Source organism: Lates calcarifer, linkage group LG3 (assembly GCF_001640805.2).
Source record: "Lates calcarifer isolate ASB-BC8 linkage group LG3, TLL_Latcal_v3, whole genome shotgun sequence".
NCBI classification, from domain to species: domain Eukaryota; kingdom Metazoa; phylum Chordata; class Actinopteri; family Centropomidae; genus Lates; species Lates calcarifer.
In genome coordinates this window covers 18,099,640-18,112,499 of record NC_066835.1, presented here as the reverse complement: position 1 = coordinate 18,112,499, position 12,860 = coordinate 18,099,640, and the positions used below count along the sequence as shown (strand labels likewise).

The following is a 12,860-nucleotide window of genomic DNA, read 5'->3' as shown; positions in this document are numbered from 1 at the left end:
TCATGCATGAATGAGCCATTTTCTAGAAGACTTTTTTTTTTTTCAAATCAATTATATATTGGTGTGTAATATTATTTATTTATTTCTCATGTAAGCCATTCATTTACAAATATATTGTACACTTATTTATTTGGGTTTTTTATGCATTTGTTTGCTTATTTTCCAAAAAAAATAAAATAAGCACAATTGGAAACACTTTACAGTGACATTAACTTTAAGATAACACTAAATCAAAGGTTCCCATTAACAGAAAAGGAGGGAATCAGATTGTACAATACGTTTGAAGTATGCATCTGCATCTGGGTGCAGTTATTATAGGGAGAAACTAGACCAACTCTGCAAATTATCATGTTTTAAACCTCCTTGGCCTTCAGTTTCTCCTACAGACATGGACTGTAACAGACGTTAATCTGCTGAAAACAGACAGGAAACCACCAAATAAAATGAATTCCCAGACTATTTTTTTCTGTTGTGAACAGTTTCTACTAGCTTAGGTGTGAACCAGCGAGGGGCTTTATTTATCCTTTACTGTTTGTCTTTGAGGACAGAATGGTTATCAGTAACGCCATTTTAATGCTGCATTAGTATTTACTTTCATGCATATGTTCCTAATGTTCTCTGGTATAGAGCCAATGTATGTACATATTAACTCAGCCTACGAATGTACCAAACAATCAGAGCCCTACATGGGAATAGTGCGGGTGTGTTGTCAGAGCCATAGTGAGTAGGCTCAAATGACAGGTAAAGATGTTGAATGCACTGGTTTAAAACTGGTTGTGAGTCTTCATGAATTTCTGTGCTTGTTTTACAAAATTTTACATTCATCATTGTGTTTAACAAGCCCTCGTCTCTGTTTCAGTTTCACTGGTTGGGAATTCATTGGAAAACCTGCTGCCAGAGACCAGAAACCACATTACAGATGGAGTAGTTGGTTCTGAGACCATGCTGCTCTCCAAGACTGTTGAACCGAGTCTTTGCTCAAATGTGTCTCAGCAAGAAGTTTCATTCAAGTACATTTATTCCATCTCAAACTGTGCCTTTAAAAATGAAGTTTCAAATGACTTCAGGCACTAACTGTGTTTTTACACCCAAACTGAGAACTAGGGGTGGGCTGAAATAGTGTGGCTGATATCACATTAGTACTGTTGTTTATGTCAGCCAGTAGGTGACAAGAAACTGCAGTGCATTAATGTCCAACTCACTTTTATTCTGCACCTCATTACATCCATGTTCAGCGCCAGTTTACTCTCACAGCACTAGAATAAGATTAGAGAAAGATCATGGTCTGGTTTAATACAGAAGAAAGTCCACAGTAACTTCAGACACAGTTTGTTTATTACAGTTAACCAAAATCACCATCTTTCTCTAAACAACAGACAGGACTGTGGATGTGAACTCTGGTCTCTGGTGTGAAAGTTGTGCAATTTACACGTGCACCATCCTCCATAACCACCTCCTTGCCAATCCAGTGACATTAATAAAGAAGTTTCATTCATTCATTAAAAAATTGCCTCTGAATGTAATCGAGCCAGTGATTACATTTCCTACGAAACGTATTTGCTGTTTCAGTGTAGTAGAATATAGAACAAAATCCTTGATCGTGTACCTGAACTATCAACAGATTTATCCCTGCTTCCTGCAGAGCTGTGAAAAGACCATTTACAGACAGAGGACTTTGGAGGTGTGAAGAAAAAAACAAAGCTTTTATCCAGAAGCTTTCCAGCTGAACTACACCGAACACTTCACCTCATGTAGCTGCACATTTCTGCCTCCTCACAATATGTCCTGACATTTATGATAACTACATAATGACAACCTACATTCAATGAAAAGTAGGGGTACTGTGAAATAAGGAACAGCTCTGCACCAGTGAGAACTGGCCATATTCAAACACTGATGTTTGCAGTATGTTATACTGCAGCAGTAACTGGCCAACAGAATATACATATATTTCAGCCTCAGTATTCCAGTATCAGTCAGACTCTACACAGACCAGAGGAGGTGCTCTCAGCATGAGCAGCATCAAAGCATTTTACTGATCTGAGAGTCATGACCTTTATAAGTCACACTGATGTTAGTGGACGGTGCCGTCTCCATCCTGCTGCGGAGGTCTCTGGTGTCGTTCAGAGGACACTCGCTGGGCGCCCGGCACCGGAAAACCTGCTTGTAGGAGTTCCTGAAGTTCTCTGACAGGAAGGCGTAGATGATGGGGTTGACGGAGGAGTTGCTGTAGGCCAGGCAGTGAGCCACCATCCTGAACACGAAGGAGGCCTGGTTCAGGGGGAAGGAGCCAAACTCTACCCACAGGTGGACGATGTGGTGAGGCAGCCAGGACAGACAGAAGACCACAACCACCACCAGGACTGTCTGTGCAGTCTGCAGAGCATGGAAGAGAGGAGGTAATGATGGGTAATATAATGTCATGTGATCAAATGTAACTGTGACTGGACGGTTTGTGGAGGAGGGGAACAGGGAGGTAATGGTGGGTGATATAACCTGATCAAATAGAATAAAAAGAGACAGCTATTTTATGGCTAGTCCAGTGTTGGGTGGTCAAATACAAGACGGCAAAAAACAAATTGTAACTTAGATATTTTTTTTCCACTCACAGGCATCTGAAAGATAAAGGAGTTGTTAGTCATTTTCAGCACTGTGAGGCTTTTTTTTTCCAGCAGCATTGTGCACACAGACCTGATCCATCATTGAACCATCAGCCATTAAAGGAGACATCGGGGAAGCATGGTCACATCAGTCCCACATTTCCAATCACCCACTTCATCATTGTGTAGCGCACTGAACATCAGAACTGAAATGACTAAATAAAGAAACAGAAAAAAAGCTCACACCAACCTTCTTTTTGGAGAGCTCTGATTTTTTGGAGACATTCTTCAGCTTTTTGTGCAGATGGTTTAAAACCTGCAACAATAAAGGTATTAATCAAGACAAAGGCTGCTGATCTAAATGACCATTTTTTTCCCATTTAAATAATCAATAATATTTCAGAGGATATTTGTCAGCTCTGAACATCTGTTGCAGAAAACTCAACATTTTTACACCAGAACAAAGAGAATGCAATTTTTATGGGGATTAAAGCCACAATTTGGCATCATGTTTAATAAATCTAAATCTGCTGTGTGTCTTTAATTTGTTCCTAACTGTAAAATCAGCTGTTAATTCATTTTATCCATTCACTCGGATTCATGCGCACACACCTTTGCATAGCAGACAGATATCAGGGAGAGAGGCAGGAGGTATCCGAAAACAAAGGTGCACATCACGTAGACTTTCCTCTGGTGATCCGGCCAGACCTCCCAGCAAAAGGTGTTGTTGTCCTCCCTCTCCACGATGCTCTGGTAGTGCGCCACGGGAGCTGCCATGACCAGGGACAAGACCCAGATCAACACCACCCCGAGCATGGCATGACTCCCCACCCGGATCGATGAGGACTTCCTGGCGTGGACGATGGCCACGTAACGGTCCACGGACATCGCCGACAGGGTGAAAATACTGACCAGCATGGACACGGTGAAGAAGTAGTGGATGAACTTGCAGATGAAAGCTCCCAGGACCCATGTGGGCAGCATGTAGATGGTGGACTGGAAGGGGACGCAGAAGAGGAGGTAGGACAGGTCCGCCACGCTCAGGTTGAGGATGAAGATGTTGGTTGTGCTCCTCGGCTGACCCGGTTTACTGCGCGCCAGCACCGTGATCACCATGCTGTTCCCAAGCACACCAAGGATGAAAATAAGTCCAAATATCAGAAGAGAAATAAAGTTATCTACACCCACCCCCAGAATGAGTTTAGCTGGCAGCCTCACGGTGTTGGTGTTGAAAGGCTGACTTTGGTTTTCCACCTGTAGCTCCATCTTTTTCTCACTTAATGTAGAAAAGTTACATGTTGATATGTAAGATGCACATCCTCCACATGAAGCTCAGGCTGAGGATGGATTTTCTCTTGAATAAAGGTTGGATTGAGCTCGTGCATTTGCAGGCTGCTCCCTGCCTACATATGGCAACGTCACCATGCTGTGCGCAGCCGATCCCACCAATACGTTTCCAGTGTTTCCAGTGATCCGCAGCCAGTCAGATGGGAATAAAAAAAACCCTCAGATACACCGCTGTGAGGATTCATCTTAACAAGCCACTTCATCAAGCACTCAGTCTTACTTTATTTTAAAAACCTAAATAAACGTCGTTGACATATATTGAAAATATGATGTGGTACAGAGAGGGAAAAACCAAAAACCCACATGTTTGTCTTCATGATATATTTATATATGGTAACTGTCTTCTTACAGTGCAGTGTATGAACACTGGCAATTTTTAATGCATTCTGCAATAAACTCAATGTATTCCATAATGCACTGTCAATTATTATTGTAGGTTATGTTCCCATGTTCATGTGCATAAGTACATCGACGAGACAGCCCACCCTACCAGTGTTTATGTATACATGTGTTCTGACTCATTTATAGAGTAAGCGAAAGAATACATTTGTACCCAAATGGATTAGATGGAAATTGAATAATTTATCATATAATTTATTAAGATAAACTGTTTCTGCAGTTTAATGAACCTGTCTGTCTGGGTTAAATAGAAGCCTTTACTTTTCCCACAGAGTCTGATTCAGGCTAGAGTAAATGGCATTTGGACATTTTCTGAGACAGAAACTGTGTAGCATGAAAATGAATTGTGCTCTGAGACTTCTAAACTTTTTTTTTTTTTGCAAGAGGTTATTGTCTCCAGATAAGTTCGGTTTTACTTTATGCATCAGTGATTCATTCATTGTTCATTTTATATTTGTGTTATTTTCACATTATGCTTGATTGTTTTTTTCAAATTTCCCACCTGGGATCAGAGAGTTGGAGAGTGATGATTAAACTCTCTTAATCCTTATTTATTACTATTTGATGGTCTATACTTCTACAGGGGATCCGATCCAACCACAAGTTCTTAGGACACAACAATGTGTTGGTGGTACAAGAGGAAAACTCAGGGGATGACAAAAAGCTGGGGACCATTGGGAATCCATCAGATTTGAACATGATTTAATTTCCCTAGACTCACTTTTTTTTTCTTACGAGTAAAGATTAAACAGTAAAGTGAAAGTGCACAGACTCAGCTGCCAAATATTTATCATTTTCCAGTTTCCATTGATCAGGCCTCGGTCTCATTTCTTTGTTATTGATCTTCACCCACCAGGTCTGGGAACAGCTGTATTATCATTATGCAAGCAGTCTCAGACAGACCAATGCTGAGAGATCTGGCTGGGGGATAACCATCTGGAAATGACGACAGAGATGATGCACATGGTATGTAACCTGAGAGCAGAAGGCTGATGTTATCTCGTGTGTCCACTTGTCCTCAGACGATTGTACACATTTGAAGTGTTTATTGTTTGCAAGCCTGGTTAATTTACTGGTGTTAATCAGGTAACTTCAGCAGAATCTTTACTCTGTCACTGCTAAAATCTTAAAAAAAAAGATGGTGAGGAAGATGAAGACAAGTAGGGTGTTTGTGACCTTTTCTGAAAATTAATAGCAGTCATTATATCATTTTTTTTTTATCACAGGGTTATTATGCTTTTTGGAGCATTGTTGTTTTGTAATTGGTTTCTCAGCTAATGTCCTGAAGAGGCCTAAAGTTTCCATGGTGACTCTCTACTCCATCGACCGAGATGTTATCCCTGTTTCTGCTGGGGAGAAGTAAAGCACAGCGAAGCCTTGAGATCCAGTTTTCCAAGAAATATATCAGCTTTTCTTCCACAGTCGTGACTGTGTCAGTTCTGTTTTAAGAAAAACAGGCAGAGTGTGCCAGCTTATTTCACATTCTTGGTGCTGTCCATAGAGATGAATCATTTCAGCACCATGGACAGTTCATCTCATTTCAATTTGCTGTCAACCACAGAGAGATTTTCTACTTTGATTTGAGAATCAGATCCCACATACCTGTATCTAATTTAAAAGATTTGCTCTCTGTCAGTTTCAGTTTAGTTTCTGGATGGTTTAGGACAACTGTATTATTACCAGCTGACACAGACTGAAGAAAAAATTTGGTGCTGAACTGAAAACAAAAATCTCCTCTGTAGTGGAGAGTTTCAACTCTACTGTTCTGCACTCTCACTGCTCTCATAGTATTGTATTTTTTGTCTCAGTAGGCAGCTGATTTCAACTTCTAAAAAGCCCTCAGGAGTTGGTGGAGACCAAAAACACAAAAATCAATTATTGCAGATTTAAAGTGAGATTATTTAAAAGCAGAAACAGTGCATTCATTCTGTTATAAATGAAAAGTCAAACTTACGACCAATAAAATGCACCTTTGCTCAATTGTGTAACATTCAGGGGTAATTTACCATCAACCTGTAATTCTCACTAGTGGCCACTAGTGGCAGCTTTTCAGCCAAAGTTACAGAGACTTTTGAGGATGCTCTGTTTTTTATTATTTCTGTCTTTATGAAAACCCTACAAGGTCAAAACCAAAATGTCTGACTAAATAAAACCTTTTTAGCATTTTGCTGCGCCTAAGAATGTCTGATGAATGACAAATTAAGGTACGGTATTTAATGTTCTTTTTTATTGTCTTTCAGTTTGTTCTAACTAAAATACTTTAACTTTTAAAATACCAGTGCTGAAGTCTTCCCAGTTATCCGCCTCAGCTTTGATTCACAACACGATAGCATGATATCATACCACAAACCCAGCGTCATGGCATCATCTCCCTCCCACCTCTGTGATCTTCTTTATCAGCCTTATTAGAGACATAAGAGGATAAGCTGCCTTGGAACCTGTTGCTCGTCCTCTCAGGTGGTCAGCCCTTCAGTTCAGACCTGTTGTTACCATGACACTGAGCCATGAGAGGAGAGCAGAGCAGCAGCACATCCATTTACCCCAATAATTTGAAATGGACTTACCTTGCCTTCTAAAGAGCTGAGAGCCACAGATTGCCATTTGGGTGATTTAGCTTTAACAGACCACAGTGTTTGTTCTGTTTTGTTTTGGTCAGTCCTCTGCTTTCATTTTCTGTTTTTTTCACAAACAGTAAGTCAGATAATGATGGTTGTTTATCAGTGTGGGAGATGCAGAGGATGATAATGTCTGTTGCTCCTCCTCTTCAAGCTCAGTCCTCAGAATCTGAAACCAGAGGAAATGTTAGAGTGTTTAACATTTTCAAAACATTATTCAAGAAAAAAACTTCATCATGGACCTTGTGTTGATTGGATCTAATTCTCAATTTTATTCTCACAATAACAGAAAGGTGAAACATTTTAATTTCTTTCTTGTTTACAAAACCAAATGTTTTCTATTTTCTAGTTTTATGCTGTTGTATATGCGTGCAAAAACAGCTAATATCTTGTATCTGTGAGGTATAACGCCACAATACAACAGCTTACTTAAACACCTGTTTGATATTTCATTTAGTGAGATAGGATGAGACACCTGAGAACATTCTCTCACCACCAGAATTTAAGAAAGACTTGTTTAAAGCTTGATAGCCAGCAATCAAGCAACAAAATAGAATTAATAAAAATGATTGCAGTCATAGAAAATACCAGATAATAAAGAATTAAAGTCTGCAGTGACAGTGAAACGCTCCAGTTTCAGTTCTTTACACTTGAAGGTTGCACAATGCCTGAAACCAGTTATTGCACACAAGGGTGTAATTTCCTCTGACGACTGGGGAGACATGTCCCCCGTTACTCTCACATATATTTTTTTGTCTCCTCCAGGCATTACTGTGCAGCTGGGACTTTTTTCATCACAGTTCCCAACACCATCAGCAGAGGGAGTGAGGGAGGTTTGCCTCTGCGCTGATGTCTTTACAATGTGATTCATCTTTCTGAAAGTGACACTGTACGAAGAGTACAGACAAACATGTCTGTTATCAGATTTTGTCTGGAGCCACAGGCAATGTCTTTTTAAACCTTTATTTGCACAGATAAACGTGTGTGTGTGCTCAGCGTCAGCAGCCTCTACACATTCAGCACAGACACACACACACACACTGGGAGCTGCCTAGTACCGCCTGAGCCACTGAAGAAAATTCAGATTAAAATAGTTCCATATTCTGTACATGCAACATATAGTAGGAAGTAACACAGTGGTTTATAAAATATTAAAGAGAAATACTGATTTGTCCTATTTTCAAAAACATGGCATCTGAAGTTCTTCACTCTAAATGTCAAACACACCTTCAGCTGAAAGATTCATCTGAAAATTTTCCTGGTTGTGAAGGCAACAGCGTGCTCTCTGATGTGACTGGATGCACAGGAAATAATTACATACATGCACAGAACTGACAAAATGACATGAATTGGGTAATTCATGTTGAGTTCTGATGGAAAAACTGTCTGAACCAATTCTTTCTTTGTTTAACCAGAGGTAGCTCTAGGCTCAGTTTATGAGCATTAGAGGCATTTAGATGATGTATGCCTTTGAAGGGGAGTCACTGGTAATACCTCTAATGTGGATGTGGAATGGATATTATGTAGCATTTTCCTTTGTTATCATCTTCTCTTTGGACATACACCTGAATATATTTTACACCACTTCACACAAAATGGGAAGGTCGCTGTGAATGCCAGGACACTGCAGATGTTTGTTGTGTTGGCCCAATACTTCCAGCTACACTTCACACGAGCTTAGGAAATCATCGCCAGCACAGCGAGTGAAATCTGTGAAATCTTTTTTGGCAGTAAAGTTGAAAATATTGCCAAGTTTGTATTATTACAGAAACAATATGGCTGTACTTTGTTTCAGACCCTGCCAATCCCATGAATGTGTTAAAATGGAGAAAGCTTTCAGCAGCACATCACTGAGCAGGACCGAGATGGATGTTTTGATTCGACCAGGGAGATGCAGCAGGACGACCCAGCTGCCCAACATATCACAAAGGTGAACTCATGGCAGTTATTCCACTGAGGTGAAGTGACCTTGGTTGCCAGCCAACATGTTCCTGACACGTTTATATAGACTTGACCAGACTTGAACACGTCAGCTATGCTCACACAAAAACCCCATGAATCATGAGCATGTGATCTGCTTCCAATACTGAGAGATTTCCTGTTTTCATATATGACAGGAAGCTCGGATAAGAAAATCATCACGGCCACAAAGCCCCCGCACCCTGTGGAGGTACCAGGTGCCTAACAGGCCACTTCTTTTTGAAAACACATCAGTGAATCTAATGAACACAAAGCACCGTGGATGGTTTAAACGTCTGCAGGTGCCACATGTCGAGGACGCTGTGAATTTCTATTTAAAAAATTCATTTTCACAGCTGAGAGGAAGAAAACTTTGAATTACTGTAAAGTGAGAAATGAAATATTTAAATAGTTGATTACAGTAATTGGACAGAAGGAACATTCATTTTAATAATTATATTTTCCTGCACCAATTAAAAAGTTGTTTCTTCAATTAAAAAATGTTAAAAACACTAAAGGTGGCAGAATAAACTAAAAAGTATGATGTGACCACCTATGACAAAATGACCAGATTTTCAACTGATGATAGCTGTGATACCCATATTACACCAAAGTGCCTGAAATTACATCCATTTGTAGTGCACCAAATTTCATGCCTCATCTGATGTTGTGCTGAGCCTCCAGAGGTGGATGCAAAGACAGAGAACTGGCCAAAAGAAAAGTAAATGAATTAAAGATCGACAGTGTTTAACTTCTCTTCTCTTTGTTTTTTACTTTTAAAGTCAGAAACAGGAATTTCTCCTGCTCTCCTGTTTGCAACAGTCCTTCATTTACAGCAGCAGTGGCTCAAAAGTATCCGCCATTTGAAACAAGAGAGCATGATATTGTTGAGATGCTAAACAAATGATAGCATTATGCTCGAGCCTTGTGCGGCGGCTCCTGCCAAACGTTGATGGAATCATTGGCTTTCGACCACCAAGACATTTGCATTGAGTTGTTTACCAGCCAAAAGGATCACTGTGAGGACACACTGTGGGGGAAAAAAAGCCATTCACATCTTACAGCTGATCCTATTACTTCAGACAATGGGAATTTAAAACACAACAAAGATGCAAAATGTCTCAAAAATCAGCAGTGCATCAGGGTTTTGAACAGCATGTTGACTTTGAAAGGACCGGTTCTTTCTTTATCGTGATTTATCGATGCACACTGTGAAATGAGACACAATTAGATCATCGAAAGGAGGAAGTGTCCTGCCTTTTCTTGGCCCGAGCGCCCACTGGATGGTGACATCAGCTGCGGAGCATCATAGTTATGTTGTCATCTATAGGCCACAGGGACTGGATGCGACACAAAGAGGTCATCCAAGGCAACAGAGACACAAAAGCACAAAGGTTTCTCACTCCTAGTGCCAGAAAAATCTGCTCTAACAGAGTAGGAAAAAGTGTCAAAATGATTTGGCAGCTTGCGCTCACCAAGCACCATATTAATACTGAGTAAAGACGCCCTCTGCTCTCAAAACTGTCTTAATTTTTATGACATGGATTCGACAAGATGTTGGAAACATTCCTGTGAGAGTCTGGTCCATGTTGACATGACTGCATCACATCATTTCTGCAGATTTGTCAGTCGCACATTCATGCTGCCAATCTCCTGTTCTACCACATCCCAAAGGTGTTTTATTGGATTCAGATCTGAGGTGACTGGGGAGGCCACTTAAGTTCACTGAACATGAAATCAGTTTGAGAGGACTTTTGCTTTGTGACACGGTGCATTATCCTGCTGGAAGTAGTTAGAAGATAGGTGATTTGTGGCTATAAAGGGATGCACATGGTCAGCAACAATAGTCAGACAGGCTCTGGCCTTCAAACCCCTGATTGACTGGTGTTAAAGGGCCCACAGTGGACAAGAAAACGTTCCCCACACCAACACACCACCACACAAGTTAGGTTGGGTCCACGGATTCATGCTGTCGATGCCAAATTCTGACCTTACCATCTCCATGCTTCAGCAGAAATCCAGATTCATCAGACCAGGCTGTGATTTTCCAGTCTTCAACTGTCCAGTTTTGGGGAGTCTCTGTCCACTGCAGCGTCAGATTTCTGTTCCTGGCTGACAGGACTGGAACCTGATGTGGTCTTCTGCTGTTGTAGATCACCTGCCTCAAGCTTTGACCCGTTCTCCTCTGACCTCTCTCATCTCATCACCAAGGTCTTCCTGTCTGCAGGGTGTCTGCTCACTGGATGTTTTTTGTTTTTCACACTTTTCTGAGTAAACTAGAGACTGTTGTAAGTGAAAATCAGCTGCTTCAGAAACACTCAAAACCAGCCAGTCTCGTACCAACAGTCATTCCACCATCAAAGTCACTGATTGATGTGAACATTAGCTGAAGCTCCTGACCTGTATCTGCACTACTTTACGCATCACACTGCTGCCACATGATTGGCTGACTGGGTAATTGTGTGGCTAAGCAGGTGCACAGGTGTTACTGATGAAGTGAGATAGAGATATATAGAGATGAGATAGATAGATAGATAGATAGATAGATAGATAACCAAATTCTGGGAACCTCCCGGGCCAACAGCTGCATCTGTTCTCACTCACAGAGGTTGCAGAAGTCATAAAAACTGTTTTAATGAATTACTGTAAAACACGAAAATCTGTCCCATGTGGTCATGTGATGGAACAGAGGAAGGCTTTCTTTCTTTCTTTCTTTCTCCCTCTCTCCAGTAGCAGTTAGATATTCAGCTGCCTCTCTGAGTGGGCGTCTTGGTCTAGATCGACATTCCTGCCGGGGTTCAAGGATATCTCCCGTGTTTGTGTCCCACAGCTCTCGTCCATGGCCGCTATTGTTTTCCCCGCGCTCGTCCTCGACCTCCCAGCCCTCAGGAACAAATCCAAGACTCTTCTGGACACGAGGGCACAAGCAGTGTGGTCAGCCCACTCGCTGCATTCCTGCCACCCTACCTCTGTGAGGCCCGTGGGTGCTGCGCTGAGGCTCGGCCCTGCGGGACGAACAGACGGAGCACTGTGTTCGAGTTCAGAGTGGACAAACACATCTCCCTCTGAGTCTATCCCCATTTCACTGTGTTTAGACAGGAAGCAGCCATGTTGGCTCCATTGACTTCTCTGATATAGAGGCACCCACATATTCAGGATTCTTCAGTGGATGAGTTCAAATAAAGTCTTTATCTACTTTCTGTTTCTCCTCTTCTTCCAATTTTTTTTGATTTATTTTGAGTCATGGTGTCACATTTAAGCTGAAACTGTATTTGACTCACATGTGGCTGTAAGTTTCGTATTCATGTCTGTTTTCCAGGTCCTACCTGCTAGTTAGCCTTGCCCTGACTAACTCTGGTTCAAATGATTCAGCCCACTCAAAATATATGAACAATGTTGTTGAGGCTAAATGTGAGTCGTGTTAAGTTGTTGTCCATAAAATTCTATAGTTTCTCCAGTCAGTGTTACAGTCTCTGATTAGATTTATAGCTTTACACAGATTTTCTTGTCATATGTTTTCCTGGTGAAAATCATAACAGATTTTCATGTCTTTCTTTGGTTGCCACATAATGTAACTTAATGACTTGAGCTATCAAAGTTATAACAATTCATCCTGGGGGAGACGTGAATGTCTGAACCAAATTTCAAGACAAACAATCCGATGGTTGTTGAGATATTTCAGTCTGAAGTTAAGTGGTGAATCAACTGAGCAGCTTTTCCATCCCTGTAGAGCCACAACATGAGTGTGGCTAATAAAAACGAGCAGTAATAAAGAGGATCATAGTATAATTATATTTCTTCTGGCCATTTTGTAAAGCATGCCATTTATAAATCATGTCCTACTTTATAGACAGTATTCATCAGGCCACACATGTAATGACATTAGTATTTTGGGGATTATTTCCTGGTTTGGTCACAGATTGTTCAGTGTACTTGTTCT

The 12,860-nt window shown here is 41.0% G+C and overlaps 1 protein-coding gene across 1 annotated transcript; it reads right to left on the bottom strand.

The window, feature by feature from the left end:
- Positions 1-704: 704 nt before the first annotated feature.
- galr1a (galanin receptor 1a) lies at positions 705-3,959 on the bottom strand. Its single transcript, XM_018699513.2, has 3 exons — positions 3,213-3,959; positions 2,851-2,916; positions 705-2,376 (listed from the first exon to the last, which is right to left on the bottom strand). Exons 1-3 carry the CDS (start codon positions 3,864-3,866, stop codon positions 2,023-2,025), a joined length of 1,074 nt encoding a protein of 357 aa, XP_018555029.1. The 5' UTR covers positions 3,867-3,959; the 3' UTR covers positions 705-2,022.
- Between the last annotated feature and the right edge of the window lie 8,901 nt (positions 3,960-12,860).

What these genes read in the sequence shown, in the direction of transcription:
- galr1a (XM_018699513.2), bottom strand. Translation starts at nt 3,866, where the DNA reads ATGGAGCTACAGGTGGAAAACCAAAGTCAGCCTTTCAACACCAACACC. An exon ending in TATCTGTCTGCTATGCAAAG is followed by an intron (nt 2,917 to 3,212) that starts GTGTGTGCGCAT and finishes TTATTGTTGCAG; the next exon opens with GTTTTAAACCATCTGCACAA. An exon ending in CAGAGCTCTCCAAAAAGAAG is followed by an intron (nt 2,377 to 2,850) that starts GTTGGTGTGAGC and finishes CATGCTCTGCAG; the next exon opens with ACTGCACAGACAGTCCTGGT.